The sequence below is a fragment of the Phoca vitulina genome, unplaced genomic scaffold (assembly GCF_004348235.1).
Source record: "Phoca vitulina isolate PV1807 unplaced genomic scaffold, GSC_HSeal_1.0 scaffold9, whole genome shotgun sequence".
NCBI classification, from domain to species: domain Eukaryota; kingdom Metazoa; phylum Chordata; class Mammalia; order Carnivora; family Phocidae; genus Phoca; species Phoca vitulina.
The window spans coordinates 53,709,463-53,727,293 of record NW_022589712.1 but is presented as its reverse complement, the minus strand read 5'-3'; the positions used below and the strand labels follow the sequence as shown (position 1 = coordinate 53,727,293).

The 17,831-nt window shown below is 35.5% G+C and overlaps 1 protein-coding gene across 3 annotated transcripts in view; it reads right to left on the bottom strand.

Annotated features, from left to right (window-relative positions):
- Positions 1-17,831, bottom strand: part of ATG5 (autophagy related 5) — a 131,169-nt gene that overhangs the window by 87,894 nt on the left and 25,444 nt on the right. For all 3 annotated transcript variants that reach the window (XM_032408147.1, XM_032408151.1, XM_032408148.1), the window contains one exon: positions 17,373-17,451. In XM_032408147.1, the coding sequence (XP_032264038.1) occupies positions 17,373-17,451 (79 nt within the window). The remainder of the gene's footprint in view (positions 1-17,372; positions 17,452-17,831) is intronic.

Below are 17,831 nucleotides of genomic sequence, written 5' to 3'. Positions count from 1 at the left end.
ACAAATTCTTGCAAATAAAGGTAGTGAGTTTGACACCATGTTTATTTGCTTTCATGAATGTTCCAAGTCAGAATGCCTGATAAACTAATCTAACTTCACTTTTACAGAAGTAATCTGGAAAGTACCATTTACTTAGATATTATTACCAGTGTCCTTTAATTAAAATATTAATCCAGACAGTCTGATTAGAGATAAATGAACAATACTACACTGAAACTACTTACAAGTGGAAAAAAAAAAAAGCCTTTCAATTTATTGATAATATTGCAAGCTTGGCACCAAAAGCAAAGACAACAAAAGCAAAAAAGCAAAAAAACAAAAAACCAAGTAGGACAACAACAAACTATAAAGTTTGTGCAAGCAAAGAAAACCATCAACAAAATGAAAAGGCAACCTACCGTAGAGGAGAAAATACTTGCAAATCATAAATCTAGTAAAGGGGTAATATCCAAAATATATAATGAACTCATATAAGTAATCAACAAAAACCAAACCTCCAATTAAAAAAATAGGCAGAAGATGTGAACCGAGATTTTTTCCAAAGAATACATACATATGACAAATAAGCACATGAGATATCACTTCATACCTATTAGAATGGCTATTATCAAAAAGAAATAACAAATGTTGATGAGGATGTAGAGAAAAAGGAACCCTGTGTACTGATGGAATATAAACTGGTGCAGCCACTATGGAAAACAGATTGGAGGTTTCTCAAAAACTTAAACATAAAATAACATATAATCCAGCAATTCCACTTCTAAGTATTTATCCAAAGAGAAAATCGCTATCTCAGAAAGATGCATATGCATCCAGGACATGGAGACAACCTGTCCATTGATGGATGAATGGATAAAGAAGATGTAGTATATGTATAGAATGGAATATTATTCAACCATCAAAAAGGACAAGATCTCAACATTTGTGACAACATGGATGGACCCTGAGGCATTATCTAAGTGAAATAAGTCAGAAAGACACATGCCATAATGATCTCACTTATATGTGGAATCTAAAAGGGGTAAAAATAAAGCTCATAGATATAGAGAATAAACTGATAGTTGGCCAGGGGCTGGGGGTGGAGGGTTAGGCAAAAAGGATGAAGGGGATCAAAAGGTATAAACTTCCAGTTATGAAATAAATAAGTCATGTGGATGTAACATACAGCTTGATGACCATAGTTAATAATACCATACTACATATTTGAAAGTTGCCGAGAGTAAATCTTAAAAATTCTCATGACAAGAAAAAAATGTTGTAACTACGTATGGTGATGGATGTTAACTAGTGATCTTTTTGCAATATATACAAATATCAAATCGTTACGTTGCACACTTAAAATATAATGCTGTATGTCAATTATACCTCAAAAAAATACTGCAAGTCCTATAAAGAGAGCAAAACAAATAAAAATTTTCCATATATCCATAAAGAATCTAATATCCCATTAAAAATGCAGGAGTTGCTATATATATAGTGTTATGGATTCAATGTTTGTGTCCCTCTAATGTTCTCATGTTAAAGCCCTAATCCTCAGCGTGGCTGTATTTGGAGATGGACCCTTAAGGAATCAATTAAGGTTAAATGAGTTCATATGGGTGGGGCCCTGATCTAACAGGATTAGTGTCCTTATAAGAAAAGACAGCTGAGAGCTCACTCTCTGTCTCTCTCCACACAAAGGAGGAAAGGACATATAAGGACACAAAGAGAAGGCAACCATCTGCACACCAGGAAGACAATCCTCACCGAAATTGAACCCTGCCGGACCTTCATCTTGGGTTTTCCAGCCTTGTGAACTGTGAGAAAATAAATTTCTCTTGTTTTTAAGCCATCCAGTCTGTGGTATTGTTATGGCAAAATAAGCAAATTAACATACAGAGCAATGTTATTTTATTTGATTGTTGAGTCACCACCTCTAATAGTAGACTCAGCATTCTGACAGGGAAAATACAAGGCCATAGTTTAAAGGCTTACTTGTATAAAATCTTAACATTTCTTTCCAAGATCACTTTCATGTGTGTGCATGTGGGTGGGGATGGAAAGGGAGGAGATTTTCAAATCTATCTCCTAAGATATAATTTTCAGGATGAGAGAAGAATACGCCATGAAAGTTAATGGAATCAAGCTAAAATATTTTTTTTTTTTTTAAAGATTTTATTTTTAAGTAATCCCCACACCCAAAATGGGGCTCAAACTCACAACTCCAACATCAAGAGTTGCACAACTCCAAGAGCCAGCCAGGTGCCCCAATTTTCTTAAATCTTCTAATTTTACCAAGATCCAATCTACAAAGTTACCTTCAACCAATCATTTGCTTCCCTCCTGGTACAATCTAAGGAATATCTCCAATCCTGTTTGCTAGATCCCATTTTGTGCATCTCTGAAACCCAGTTCAATTAATTATTCCTATTTCTTTCTATAATTATCTGTAACCATGTTCTTTCTAATTACTGTTTCTCATCAGTTGTTCCTAAAAATAAAACAAGCACCCGAAGAAAAACAAAAAAACTTCCTTCAACCTCAACTTCCTTCTGGCTCCAGTCCTCTCACTTCACCCCTTCAGAGCCAACCTTTGAGGTGACCAAGCTGGCAGTCACCTCTTACCCACACAATCTGTCTGCTACCCTCACCACTCTTGTAACTGCTGTCTTGAAGGTCAACAATGATACCTTTCAGTCTGCTTTAAGTCCTCACCAAACATCTAACACCTTTGAATATACTCCTTGAAGCAGTCATCCTTGTCTGTGACACCACACTTATTTTTCTTTTTTCTCATTCTCATTTGCAAAAGCCTATTCTGGTGCCATTCCTTAAAGGTTTTGGTTGGTTGGTTGGTTTTTTAAGATTTTATTTATTTATTAGACGGGAGGAGGGGGGAGGAGGAGCAGACGGTGAGGGAGAGAATCTCCAGCAGACTCCATGCAAGGGCGGAGCCTGACACAGGGCTCAATCTCACAACCCTGAGATCACAACCTGAGCTGAAACCAAGAGTCGGATGCTTAACTGACTGAGCCACCCAGGCGCCCCAAATGTTGGTATTTTTCAAATTTCTAGTCTAGCACCTCATTGCTTTTTTTCATTCCACATACTCACCTTCGTAAGCTTACCTACTTCCACATCATTTACAGACTAATAAGTCTCAGTATCTGTCTCCAGCCAAGATCCTTCTCATGACTAGGACCCATACATTCATTAATCTAGAAGATTATTTATTATTTATTATTTATTATTATGCATTAGGCATAGGAGACGTTGTCAAATCCCAAAGAAAAGAAGTAAGTTTCCCCTCTTGACTCCTCCTCCCCATCTCCTACATTCAAGCAAGTTCTATTGAGTCCACATCCTAAATAGATCTGAATCCACTCACATTCAACATTCCCGAGCTGCTTTCCTAGTACAAACTAACAACTATCTGACATTTCTGAAAAACCTTACAGCTGGGTCCTATGCCACAAATCTTAACCCCTTTAATTCATTTTTCACATCTGGAGTCACAGGATCTTCCTAAAATGCAAATCAGATCTTCTCACTCAGCTGCTCTGCTCTTTTATAATAAAATCAAACTTCATCCAAAGTCTTCAAGGTTCTAAATGACTTACATCTTCTGCTAACCTCTTCATCATAATCTCCTGCTCCCACTTCACATATTCCATTTTCTTTCCCTTGTCCCACACACACATTCTCTGTTCCAATGATCTTGATTATCTGTCACCTGCTCAAACATTCTTTCAGCCATACTCTCTCATTTCTGTGCCTCTGCACAAAATATCTCCTTTGTCTAGAACACTCTTTCTCCTTGCCTATCACTTGACCACTTACACAACTACCCCAAAATATCCTCCTCCATCTTCAGGTTCAGTTTTGACATCACTTCCTCCAGGAAATTTCTTACTTCCCAAGTGTAGGTTAAGTTCACAAAGTTCATATACTTGACTCTCTAATATCATTTATATTCTTAGGTCGTACTACTCTTACCCTCCACAAAGCAGAGACCATGACTGTTCTCACCTGTGCTTTCTCAATAAACTTTCATTGAGATACAATTCACAGAGTGAAATGCAGAAATTTTAAGTGTACAGTTAAATAAATCAATACTGCGTGTCAGCCCAAACGATATAAAATATTACCATCACACCCAAAAAGTTCTTTGGTGCCCTTTACAATCAGTTCCCTCATTTAGACCCACCCAGCTGATCTGATTTGTATCACAAGATTAGTTTTGCCTATAATATAATCACATACAAATAGAATCATATAGTACTGTGTAATCTAGCATCTTTTACTTATTAGCATAATGCTTTTGAAATTCATCTATGTTATTGCATGTATAAATAGTTCCCTTTTGCTGCTCAGTACTATATACCATTGGATTGATAAACCAGTCTGTTCACCCAAAAACCTCTTAGTAGACATTAAGATTGTATCCAGAAGGATGCCCGGTGGCTCAGTCAGTTAGGCATCTGCCTTTGGCTCAGGTCCTGATCCCAGGGTCCTGGGATCAAGTCCCACATCGGGCTCCTTGCTCAGCGGGGAGCCTGCTTCTCCATCTCCCTCTGCCTGCCGCTCCCCCTGCTTGTGCTCGCTCTCGCTCTGACAAATAAATAAAAAGCTTAAAAAAAAAAAAAAGATTGTTCCAGATTGTGGCTATTAGTGTACAAGTCTTTTGTGAACGTTTTCATTTTTCTTTTTTTTTTTAAGATTTTATTTATTTGACAGAAAGAGAGAGCGAGCATGCGCACACAAGCAGAGGGAGCGGCAGGCAGAGGGAGATGGAGAAGCAGGTTCTCTGCTGAGCAGGGAGCCCGATGTGGGGCTTAATCTCACAGCCCTGAGATCATGACCTAAGCCAAAATCAAGTCGGACACTTAACTGACTGAGCCACCCAGGTGCCCAGAGCACTCACTGTGATTTTAACATACACTTCCCTGATGGATGAAGGTACTGAACATCTTTTCATGTGCTAACTGTTCATATAAACATACACATATATGAATATATATTTATGAATAGTGTGTATACACACACACACACATTTATGTATATATTTAAACTGTTCAAGTTTTTTGGATTTGTTCCAAAGGAAATCATATATTAGGGAACAATTTGAGCAATGTGAATTTCATATTTACTTTTGTAAATACTGTCCACAAGAAATACTAAATGAACATAGAAATTGCACCCAGCTAAACTGAGCCACAAAATACACAAACGCACACCTCAGCAATAGACCTGCTACCTCAATTCATGTTATAAGCTATACTCACCCACATTCGATGCTACAATTTTGTCTGATTTAGTAACTTTCCTTTCACCACTTTGCAATAACTGACAAGCTGCCATCCCTTCCGATCCTCATCTCTACAAGCAAACTTACAGTCTTTTCAATATAAAGCGCCAAACTTATTGTAGTATTTATGTATTTAACCATTTAACCTATGTAAAACTGTCCTTTTATTAGGTTCCTATCTTTTTTGTCACTAATAAAGTTCTTGATTTTGTGCCCTTAATGCATTTTCCCCATAAGTCCTGTGATTTTTAACAGCAGCACCTTGTTTTTTAGGAATACCTATTTTGCAGTAGAGCAAAACTACCCATAGAAGTGGTAGGAACAGACATCTCTGCCTTTTTCCTGATCTTAGGGTAAAATATTCAATAATCCACCATTTAGCATGATTTTAGCTGTAGACTTTTCATATTTACTCTTTGTCAAATCGAGGAGATTCCCTTCTATTCCTAAGTTTGCTAAGAGTTTTGGAGACAAATGGGTACTGAATTTTGTCAAAAGCTTTTTTGGTAAGGATCTATGTGATTGTATGATTTTTTTCTACTTTCTTCTGTAAATGTGCTGAATTACATCAATTCATTGATATGTGAAAGTTGAATCACCCTTATATTCCTGGGACAATCTCAACCCGGTTGTGGTGCACTATCCTTTATTGAAGATTCAATTTGTTAGTATTTTCTTGAGAGTGTCTGCATCTATGTTCATGAGGGATATTGGGCTGTATTTTTTCTTCCTTTAATATCCATTACACGTTCTTGTATCAGTTACTCTGGCCTGTTAAACAAACTGGGAAATTATTCCCTCCTCTTCTATTTTCTGAAAAAAGTCTGTGAAGACTAGTACTATTTATTCCTTAAATATTTGATAGAATTCACCAATGAAACTTGGTGAATTTCACTTTGTGAGGAATTTTTAATTACAAATCCAATTTCTTCATACATTTAGAGACTATTCATACTTATTTATTGTGTCAGTTTAAGTAAATGGTATTTTCGCTGAATATGTCCATTTGTCAAATTTGCTGGCATAAAGTTGTTCATTATATTTCCTACTATCGTTTTAATGGCTGTGGGATCTGTAGTGATATCCCATTTTTCGTTCCTGGCATCAGTAAGTTGTGTTTTCCTACTACAGAAAGTTTTTAAATCCCTCTAAGCACAGCTTTATGTGAAGCCCACAAAATTTAATTCTGTTGTGTTTCCATTATCATTTAGTTTGAAATATTTTTAAACTTCCCTTGTGATTTCTTCTTTGACCCACAGTTAACTGAGGATTCAGTGACCCCATCCCTTAGACAAATGTGGTCATACATTTTATTTATACAGACACTATAAGCCCTTCTTTAAAATTATATTATTCTTGCTTTTAATAGTCATTTGCTTTAAAAAAAAAAAAAAGTTAAAGGAGGTAATCTCTTATATTTATCATTTATTTACCATTTCTAGCATTCTTCACTCCTGTCTATGGCTTCTTTCAGTGCTTTAAGGTATCACTGCATTGTATTTTGATCTCTGATAAGACAGCAGCCATCATTCATCATCACTTATTGTTCTCTTTAATGTCATGTTTCTTTCTTTGTATAGATTTTCTATATTGGCTTTCACCAGTCTGATTATGATATGCCTGTGTGTTTTTCTATATATTTACCTGCTTTGAATTTCCTGAGCTTCTTCAACACACAGATTAATGTTTTCTCCCCCAAATATGAAAAATTATTAACGATTATTTCTTTTAAATTGAGATATAACTCAGATACAATTCACTTAAATTTACCATTTAAAAAAGTACATTTCAGTAGTTTTTAGTATATTCACAAGGTATACTAGAATCACCACTATCAAATTACATAACTCCAGGAAAAAACCTCATATTTATAAGCAGTCACACTAATTTACTTTCTGTCTCTAAAGATTTTGCATGTTCTGGACATTTCATATAAATGAGTTACAGTATGCATACAATATGCAGCCTTTTGTGTCTTCCTTCTTTTACTTATCATGACATTTCAAGGTTCATCTATGCTATAGCATGTATCAGTACTTCATTCCTTTTCATAGCCAAATTACATTGCTGACCCTCAAACAAGTGGTTAGGGGCGCCAACCCACATCTCTCCCCATGCAGTTTAAAATCTGCATATAACTTTTGACTCCCCCCAAATTTAACTACTAATAACCTGTTGACTGGAAGCCTTAGCAATAACATAAGCAATCGATCACATATTTTGTATGGTGTATGTCTTATACACTGTATTTTACAATAGAGTAAACTATAGAAGATATTAAGAAAAAGAAAATATTACAGTACTGTACTATATTTATAAAAAAAATCTGTATATAAGTGGACCCACGCAGTTCAAATCCATGTAGTTCAAGGGCCAACTATATTCTGTTATATGAATATACATTTTGATTATCCATTGATCTGTCAATGAGCACTGGGGTTGCTTCCACTTTTTGGCTATTATGACTAATGTTGCTATGAACATCCCAGTACAAGTTTTTAGGTGGACATGTGTTTTCAATTCTCTGGGATATGTAACTATGACTGGAATTGGTGGGTCATATGGCAAGTCTATGTTCAACTGAGGAACTGCCAGACTGTTCTCCAAAGCAGTGCCTCATTTTACATTTCTAATAGTAACATGTAACATAGGAGAGTACCAATTAATCCACACTCTAACACATGTTATTACCCAACTTTTTGATTATAGCTATCTTAGCAGGTTGAAGGGATAACTCAATAGTTTAACAACTATTCTGAGCATCATTTCATATGCTTGCTGGCCATTTATATATCTACTTTGGAGAAATGTCTACTCAAATACTTTGCCCACTTTTTTTTTTTTTTACTTTGCCCATTTTTAATTGGGTTATTTACCTTTTTATTACTGAATTCTAGGAGTTCTTTATATATTCTGGACACTGGACCCTTCTTAGATATATGATTTTGCAAATATTTTCTCTTATGGGTTGTCTTTTCACTTCCTTCAAAGCACAAAAGTTTTTCATTTTGATCAAGTCCAATTTACCTGTTTTTCTTTTTCTTTGGTTGTTTGTGCTTTAAGTGTTATACCTAAGAAATCACTGCCTAATCCAACATTACAAACCTTATTTTTTTTCTAAGAGTTTTATAATTTTAGTTTTTACATTTAGGTGTCTGATCCATTTCTACTTATTTTTTTATAGAGGTCACTTTCATTCTTTTACATGTGGGGATCCAGTTGTCATAGCACGATCCAGTTGTCATAGCACGATTCTTTCCCTCACTGAACTGTCTTGGCACCCATATAGAAAATCAACTGCCCAAATATGTATGTGTTTTTATCTTGACTCTCACTTCTACTCCACTGATTTATATCTGGTGTTATGCCAATATCATGGAGTTTGGGTTATTATAGCTTTGAAACCAAAAAATGGGAGTCTAATCATTATTTCTTAAAAACATTTTTCTGAATCATCCCCTCTTTCCTCTCCTTCTAGGACTCTTAAGTACATGAATGTAAGACTGCTTGACATTATCCTAGAGGCCATCAGGACTGTCCCCACCCACCACCAGCATCAATTTTCTTCTCTCAATTCTTCTTATTGGATAATTTCTATGGATCTGACTTCAAGTTCACAGAATCTTTCTTGTGCCATCTCCAATTCACCATTAAGCCTATCCAGTGAATTTTTCATTTCAGATATTCTTCTTCTCAGTTCTACAATTTTGTAATCTTAAGTCACTGATTTAATAGTTGGTTTAATTCATTTTTCCTAATTCCAAATGTGGGTTATCTCAGGGTCAGTTTCTATCAACAGCATTTTTTCCCTTTGATATGGTTCAAGTTTTCCTGCTTATTTGCATGTATAGTAGATACTGGTTGTATGCTGGACATTGTAAATATGGTGTGAGGATTCTAGATTATACTATCTTTCTTGATGAGTTTTGTTCTGCTTAGGGCCTCTCCTTGATCCCAAAAAGGCCTAATTTTAGGCTTTATTAGAGCAGATCCAGAGCAATCCTTACTCCTAAATAGCAGTTGGCAAACTTTTTCTGTAAAAGGCTCAGTAGCCAGATTTAGCACAGACCATAATTTACTAATCCTGCTCTGAGATAGAATTCTTACTCCTATAGCATGGTCTTTCTGGTCTCAGATAAATGTTTAGTATGTTAACTAGGTCTCTCTCTACCATGGATGGACTAGGATCCAACATCTCCAGGTATAATGTGGCTTGTCCCACTCTAACATGCATTCTCTTATCTGACCTTGAGGAGTATTGCCTATGAATGTGCAGCCCAACTCTCAGTAAAGGACTTTTGGGAAACTCACACTTATGCTTTTCTGAAACCCTGCCTAGCAAATTCCAGCTGCTTCAGTAGCCCAGAACTCCAATCTCTGCATCCTTAACTCAGCAGGACTTCCCTGCTCCGCTTGAGTTCCACTCCCCAGGACACAGTCAGGACACTGCCCTGAAACACAGAGATGGGCTAAATGTGGTGCTCACCTTGTTTGTTCTCTTTCTCTCTAATGTCCAGTGCCTGAAAAGAGCTCTACTTCATATATTTTGTCCAGTTTTATAGCTGTTTATGGCTGGAGGAAAAATCCAATCCAATTACTCTGTCATAGCTGAAAAGCAGATGTTAACCTCAATAAATATTTGATGAATAAATTAATGACTAAACAAACCATATTTCATAAAGTTTTAAGTATGCATGACCCTCCATCCTCTCCACCTCCTTCACACCTTTCTGTAATCCCTTCCCATGGGCTATAGGCAGGATCTTGATTTGCATTTAACCAAAAGAATACAACAAAGGCTATGGGATCTTACTCCTGTGATTAAGTGACACTACATAAAACTCCAATCTTGCTAAAAGACTAGCTCTAGAGACTTTTTGTTGACTGAATGAAATAAGCTGCCATACTGGGAAAGTCCACATGGCAAGGAACTTCATGCAGTCTTTAGGTGCTGTGTGCAGTCTCTAGCTGACAGTCAACAGAAGAAAGGGCCCTCAGTCCTACAATCACAAGGAAATGAATTCTGCCAGCAATATAAGTGAGCTTAGAAGATTCTCAGTCTCCAGGCAAGAATGTAGCTCAGCCAACACCACAATTACAGTGAGGCCCTTGCAGAAGATCCACAGAAATTGTGAGATAATAAATTTGTGTTATTTTAAGCTGTTACATTTGTGGTGATCTGTTACAGAGAAACAGATAACTAATATAATACACTACTGATAGATACTACAAAACAACTACCAATATTTAGAGCTGGCAAGTACATGCAGCAGAAGCATGGGAATGACCATGAAGTGCACTCAAGAACAAGGAAAGCTACCTCAGATCTATGTCTTCAACACACAGTAAAAAAAAGCAGAAATATAGTAAATTACCTCAGGAAGACACAGTGGCTCTTGGCCTAGCAAGAAAGAACAAGACCATCAGAAAAGGGGTGTGGGCAGTCATACAAATATATTTAAAGAACAGTCAGAACCAGTGGTAGTGCCTTCCAAACACTGTAGGAAAACAGAGAATACCTTGGTCCAAAAACCTAATTTTGTCTAGTCACAATCATTCAGCAGTGTTTTGCACAGAAGCACTTACCTTAACGCTGACCCTCTTTTACCTAGCAAATGCGAGCTTTACCACTAATAATCACTATCAAAATTTAAAATTAAAATCTATGCTCTTATCAAAACCAAAATACACCAATTTAGCACCATGTTATCAGGAGACAAAGAAAGAAAAACACCAAGGTATTGTTGACTTTGTTTACTCATTAAACTTTATTTAGGATATGTAGTAGAACTTGGCATTTTAAAGAACCAACTATGTTCACCTGATGCTACTAAATTTTTGAATCATGTAACAAACTTCTCTTTTTAAAAATTCCACATACTGTAAGCAACTTTTTGATTATAATGCAGCTTTGCAAGCAGCATACCCATAGGAATAATGTAAATATTAAAGGAAAAAAAACAGAGAAAGAAAAAGCCAAAATAGCAAAATGTTAGCAACTGGCAAATCCAGGTGAAAGGTATGGGGATGTTCACTAGACAACTCTCAACTTTTCAAATACAGATTTAAATTTTTTTTTTTTTTTTAAAGATTTTATTTATTTATTTGACAGAGACAGAGATAGCGAGAGCAGGAACAGAAGCAGCTGGAGTGGGAGAGGGAGAAGCAGGCTTCCCCCCAAGGAGGGAGCCCGATGTGGGACTCGATCCCAGGACCCTGGGATCATGACCTGAGCCGAAGGCAGACGCTTAACGACTGAGCCACCCAGGCGTCCCCAGATTTAAATTTTTTAAAATAAAAAAGTGAAAAACAAGAATAAGATAAGTTTCTCAGTAAGCTAATGAAGTTTAGGGATCATAAATGTTCTTGACGCTAATTAGAAAAGTCTGAAGAAGTTACCATTTTCACTCGTTTTGGTAAATGGACAAAGCAAATATCCAAACCTACGTTTTAAAGCAGTAAACACTTTACAATTATGTAATGTTTCTCTCTCAGAATTCCAAAAATAATATAAAAATTTCTAAAAACATTATTTTCTGAATCATCCTTTCAACCTTTTGGATCTTTACACAATATTAACTTTTAAATCTGCACTGTTTTCCAAACTCTTTATTATTCAACATGTGGCCTGCTGAACCAATAACACTGCATTACCTATGAACTTGTTAAAAATACAGAACCTCAACAGCCGAACTATGAAAGCAGCCCATGTGTCCATCGATAGATGAATGGATAAAGAAAAAATATGTATATATATACATACATATATATATATATAATGAAATATTATTTAGCCATAAAAAAGAATGAAATCTTGCCATTGGCAACAACATGGATAGAGCTAGAGAGTATAACACTAAGCAAAATAAGCCAGAGAAAGACAAATACCATATGATTTCACTGATATGTGGAATTTAAGAAACCAAACAAGCAAAGGAAAAGAAAGAGACAAACCAAGAAACAGACTGTTAGCTACAGAGAACAAACATGGTTACCAGAGCGGAGATGGCTGGGGGGATGGGAAAATAGAGGATAGGTATTAAAGAGTATACTTATCATGATGAAAATCATAAATATTTATATATTCATAGCTTTAGGATCACTGATGACCCATAGTCTTTACAGTGAGGGAAGGATTATTCATTTCATCTATTATATAATGAAATTGTAGTGATGGTAAGACAAGATTAGGATAGTGGCTAGAAGAATAGTTCAACCTGTTTCTACCTCTTGTGTATCTCTTGTACTTGTGTGTTAGGTTAGCTGTTAACATTAATGAAATAATGTAAATCACTAAGGAGCTAATGAACAATCATTAATGTATGATCATGAAGTGTAAAAGTTCTTCTACAATAGGTGATGTTGCATCTTGGAAACCTAGCTGGAATGGATATGTCACCAAGATATAAAGTGTTTGGACCCATAATTTCACTTTGACAAAGTTATATAATTTTTACTAATACCTCACTAATTGAGAAAGACATAGTAGTTACGATACTGGCTTGGCACAAGCTGGAGTAGGTTTGATTCCTTCCCTTCTTATTTTACATTTATGTAAGAAGATTCTTCAAATGTATGATATGGGGGGGCATCCATGTAGTCATTTGAGACAGGCAGTTGTTAATTCTACTATTGCTATTTGTGGCTTAGATGCAAATTCCTCTCAAATTATGAAAATAATTAATATTACTGCTATTAATGAAATGAATGAACCTATGGTGGATGAGATGGTATTTCATGTTGTATACACATCTGGATAATCAGAATCAGCTGGTGGCATTCTTGAAAAGTCAAGAAAGTGTGACGGGAAGAAAGTTATGTTAACACCTTTGTGTTTGTGAAATGAATTTTTGCTCAGGTTGAGTTAAATGTATACAGCCTGAAAATAATGGGAGCTGGTGAACAAATTCTCCTATACTGGTAAATAATGCTTCTATCGATAAGATGTAATGAAATTATGCTACTACATAATATGCATCATGGAAACAAGGCCCAAGGATCAATTAGCTAGAAGTTGAGTCCTGTCAGGTCTCCTACTGTAAATAAGAAAATAAAACACAAGGCTCAGAGTATGGCTGGCGATCATTTAATATTTCCTCCATGGAGGGTTGTTTGTCAACTAAATACTTTTACTCTTATAGGAATGGCAATCATTATGGCAGCTGATATAAAACATGCTCATGTGTCGACATCTATGCCGACTGTGAATATATGATGAACTTGTGCAATAAAGTCTAAAAATCCAATGGAAAAAAATAAAAATAAATTAAAAAAATAAAAATACAGAACTTCTGCCCTCAGCCCAAACCTACAGAATCAGAATCAAAATCTGTACCTTAACAAGACACAAAGGTAATTTGTATGCACATTAAAGTTTGAAGAACACCGCTCGAGACATTAAAATTCATTTACTATAAACATTATATATCTATTCAAATGATAAGCAGCAAAGTCCGTTAAAAATTAGACAAAATATCTGAAAGCTATTTAACAGGTATTCTCCCCCAAGAATTCAGTCTGAATCACAAAATGATCAAATGTGTGTGCACGGTAGAAGCAGGGGGGGGTCTCTTGGAGAGTTTATTATTGCATAAAACCTAATCAAAATCAATTAATATCTTTGAAAGCAACTGTAAAACAAATAAATTCAAGCTGTCTGGTTAAAATACAGCTATCATTTGACATACTCAATATCATAAAAGATAAAATACATCAACTGACATAAATAAAGTCGTTACTTGATAAATTCAATCTGCTGATAAACTATTATCTAGAAATTAAAGACAAAACAAAACCCTGCTTCCTCACTCTAAAAGCATTTGCTTTTCTAAGTGCAAATGTCTTACTCAGTTTCATTATAATCAATCAAAAGTCATAAAGTAGTACAACAGAAATGGGCCTAAATTAATCAGTATTAGCCATCAATTAAACACTTGGGGACAACTTTTGAGGAAAGCTAAGTCTTATAACCCTAAATAAAGGGAACTTAGTATATAGAAAGAAATCTGGGCAATAATTTTCCCCCAATATGGGCCAGGGGCAGAAAGTGTAAGAACAGCTGATAGAAATACACTGGTGGCTTGAGCAAATTTAACACCCCCTCTATAATATCCTTATTAGCTCTAAGATTCTGCTTTCTATTTGATTTCTCTAATAAACTTCCCATCTGGGAAGAAAATGGTGACCTACCAAAGACCTCAAAGAGTGATTCATTTAAAAATACCAAGAATATACCCATTACATGTAACACAAAAATAATATTTTCTGTGAAAAATAACTATTTTCTAGAACAAAAATAAAACCTTAGGGAGAATACTGACACTGTTTTACAGTTTTGAAAATATCTTTAATGTTTGGCTTTGTAGAAAACAGATTAATTATTTGCTTCTACATTCAATGCTCTATAATGTTGTTTTGGCTAACTTATATAAATATACAGGCTTATAAAAATATGTGCTGGAAAAAGGAGTAGCATTTTAACAGACTTCAGATTTGTGGATATTCCGTTTTGATACTACACCAGATTCCATAAGTATAGTTTATAACATTAATGTAGAATCTGAAAGCTTATCAACAAACATTTTGATCTCTGTTACATAAAAATCCCTAATTTGACCTTGCATTTTGAATAGTTCTTTTTCACATGCATTATTTTGTAACATCATGCATTGACCATTTGGAAAATATTTGTTTACTGAATTAATGTAGATCTTCTCTAAACGTTGACACATTTCATTACATAAAATTTTTTAAAAATTAGATCTGTTAAAAAGACAAAAAATCTCAACAGAAAACTGTTTTAAGAATAATAAAGCTGTCAAGGTCATGGTAGCAGATACGTTTTCCAAAATTCTAATTTTCGTTTAGAAGTGCACATTTTATCGACTGGCAAAAAATACTGTTGTCCTTACAGTGAGAGATTCACTTCATTTATTTTAAGAAACTGTCTTACAAATATATAAGTCTGATAACCACACTCTATCAGTCACTCTTTGAAATAAAAAAATGGTGTTTTATGAAAAAAGTGGCTTGTTGAGCTTGCCCTCAAACAAGGGCATAAGTGCTTTTCCTTAAGACAACCATCATATTTGACATACAGCAGAAGTGCTTTGTATGTACTCTCCATTTCAACACACAGATTAAAAAAACATGTACTTAAGATTAATAATAATCAATAATTCGTACTGCTTCATCCAGAACAGTCTTAAGTGAAACTGATATTCATTCTACTGCAAGTGTGTGGCAGTGAAGAATACAATAACCACCTGCAAAGTGTGGTACACCGCCCTGCTTTGTGCTATGGTGCCCACAGTTTTACCCATCATCTCTTTTGCAGATCAGTACAAATGTAAACACAGAGGAAAGGGTAAATAGCATCTTAATATTATTATGGAAATAGATTTGACCTCATGGATTCTTTCCAAGAGCTTTGGGTACACCTGTGGGTCCACAGACCGCTTTGAGAACCACTACACTAAAACAATCAAAATAATTCTAAGCCTTTCCTACCATTATTACACTGCACTGACTCACTCAGTCAGTAATTACAGAGGGCTTGGTATGTAGTGCCAGGTAGGTACCATAAAGTGTCTCAGTGTTTGAGTGTCTTTGTGTCATTCTCTCATGTACCCCAAGTATCTAGAATAGTGCCTGGCTGGCACACAGCAGGCTTCTGGTATTTGTTGAATGAATACATAAATGGGTAGCTATGATATATTTTAACCTAGATTCCAAAGTCTTAGAGTGCATCCCTCGCACACAAATAATCTAATTACGGGAATTATTTCAACATAATGGGGAAGACTAACGTGCTAGGCAATACAGAACCTCTACATTCATTATGCTTGGAGTAGTTTTATCTTCACACCCTTCTAAACTTAAATTATTATATATACAGGCAGTCTTTGCTTTGCATGGTACCATGGTAACTCAAAGTCATGCATATCAGAACCATATCCTCACTCTAGTTCCGTGGTAACTAATATCTGTGGTAACATGGTACTGTGCAAAGCACATTAGTGCAAATGAGAGGAAAATAAATGCCAATGACCCATACACTCAATTTTAGTAAATTGGGAAGGAAAGCATCTTAGGAAAAATGGGTGAGCAGCCTTTGTGCAGTGACTTTGAATGAGTGCCCCTTACAGGAAAGCAAATTAGATACCTAAAATGACTTTTCAAACTCCTAACATGCTTCCCCTCCCACAGTCCATCGCCCTTTGAGAATCACTGCCTAGTGATCAACTAAAAGAAGTATTACAATCCTTCAATGGTATTTGTGAATTGCTTGGGGAGCAGGGGTTGAAGAATCAAGGTGGTTAAGGGGAAAGACCACTTTATAAACTATTAAGACAAAACTAAGTTACAATAAATCTGGACTGGTCTTAAAAACTACAGGAATTAAAACTTCTCAAAACACACTCAGATCAAGTCTTTGTAGAGTTCTGTCTCCAAACACTTCTCACAATTCAATCAAAATAGCCTCAGAGGTACTCAACAGCATTAAGTTGTACCCCTCTCCACTCCCATGCCCACATCTAAACTCATGATTTTGTTCTTCCTATTTGAGATTTTTTTTAATGAATATAAATATTCCAAAATATTACAAATTTTATTTTATTTTATTTTATTTTTTTTTTTTTTTAAAGATTTTATTTATTTGACAGAGAGAGACACAGCGAGAGAGGGAACACAAGCAGGGAGAGTGGGAGAGGGAGGAGCAGGCTTCCCGCTGAGCAGGGAGCCCGATGCGGGGCTCGATCCCAGGACCCTGGGATCATGACCTGAGCCGAAGGCAGACGCTTAACGACTGAGCCACCCAGGCGCCCCAGAAAATATTACAAATTTTAAACAGTGTATTCAGCTCCAACAAACAGGCATTCATACATTAAATGTTTAAATGGCTCTGCCAAGAGTTAGCAATAAATCGAAAGACATACGGATAAACACTAGTGGCAGCTTAGCCACTAAAAAGTGTCATGGGAGAAGCAATATACAACTTCACTTAAAAAAAAAAAATTCTAGTCTAAGTCTACTTACTAAATACCACAAGTGGGAGAAATGGGAAATGCTATTTAAACTATACCTTAAAATGTACTGTGATGTTCCAAGGAAGAGCTGAACTTGATGCAAGAAGATCAAACAGCAAACCAATTGGATAATGCCTAAAAATGAAGAGAGTATGTTTTAAGAAAGAATATTTTAAAGTTGTAACTACAACTCCAAAATAAATTTCAGCACATACTGTAACATCAAATATCAGGGGGCTTTAACCACAAATCATAGAATGATAACATTTTACACAGTTACTTGCCCAAGCTAATATGGTATAGTTTCCAGGTATCAGTTTTCTTCTAAGCATTTCATTCGTTGAAGCCTCAATATACATAATGGGATTGTGCTAAAGCATCTTTTATCAGCCATGACCACTGTTATATCACAGTACTGCAGTATCTGATTATCATCCCAATATTCACATTGGACAGTTTATTAAAGTTTATTTAAATATATTTTTTATTTTTAAAACAACTTAAAATATTAGAAA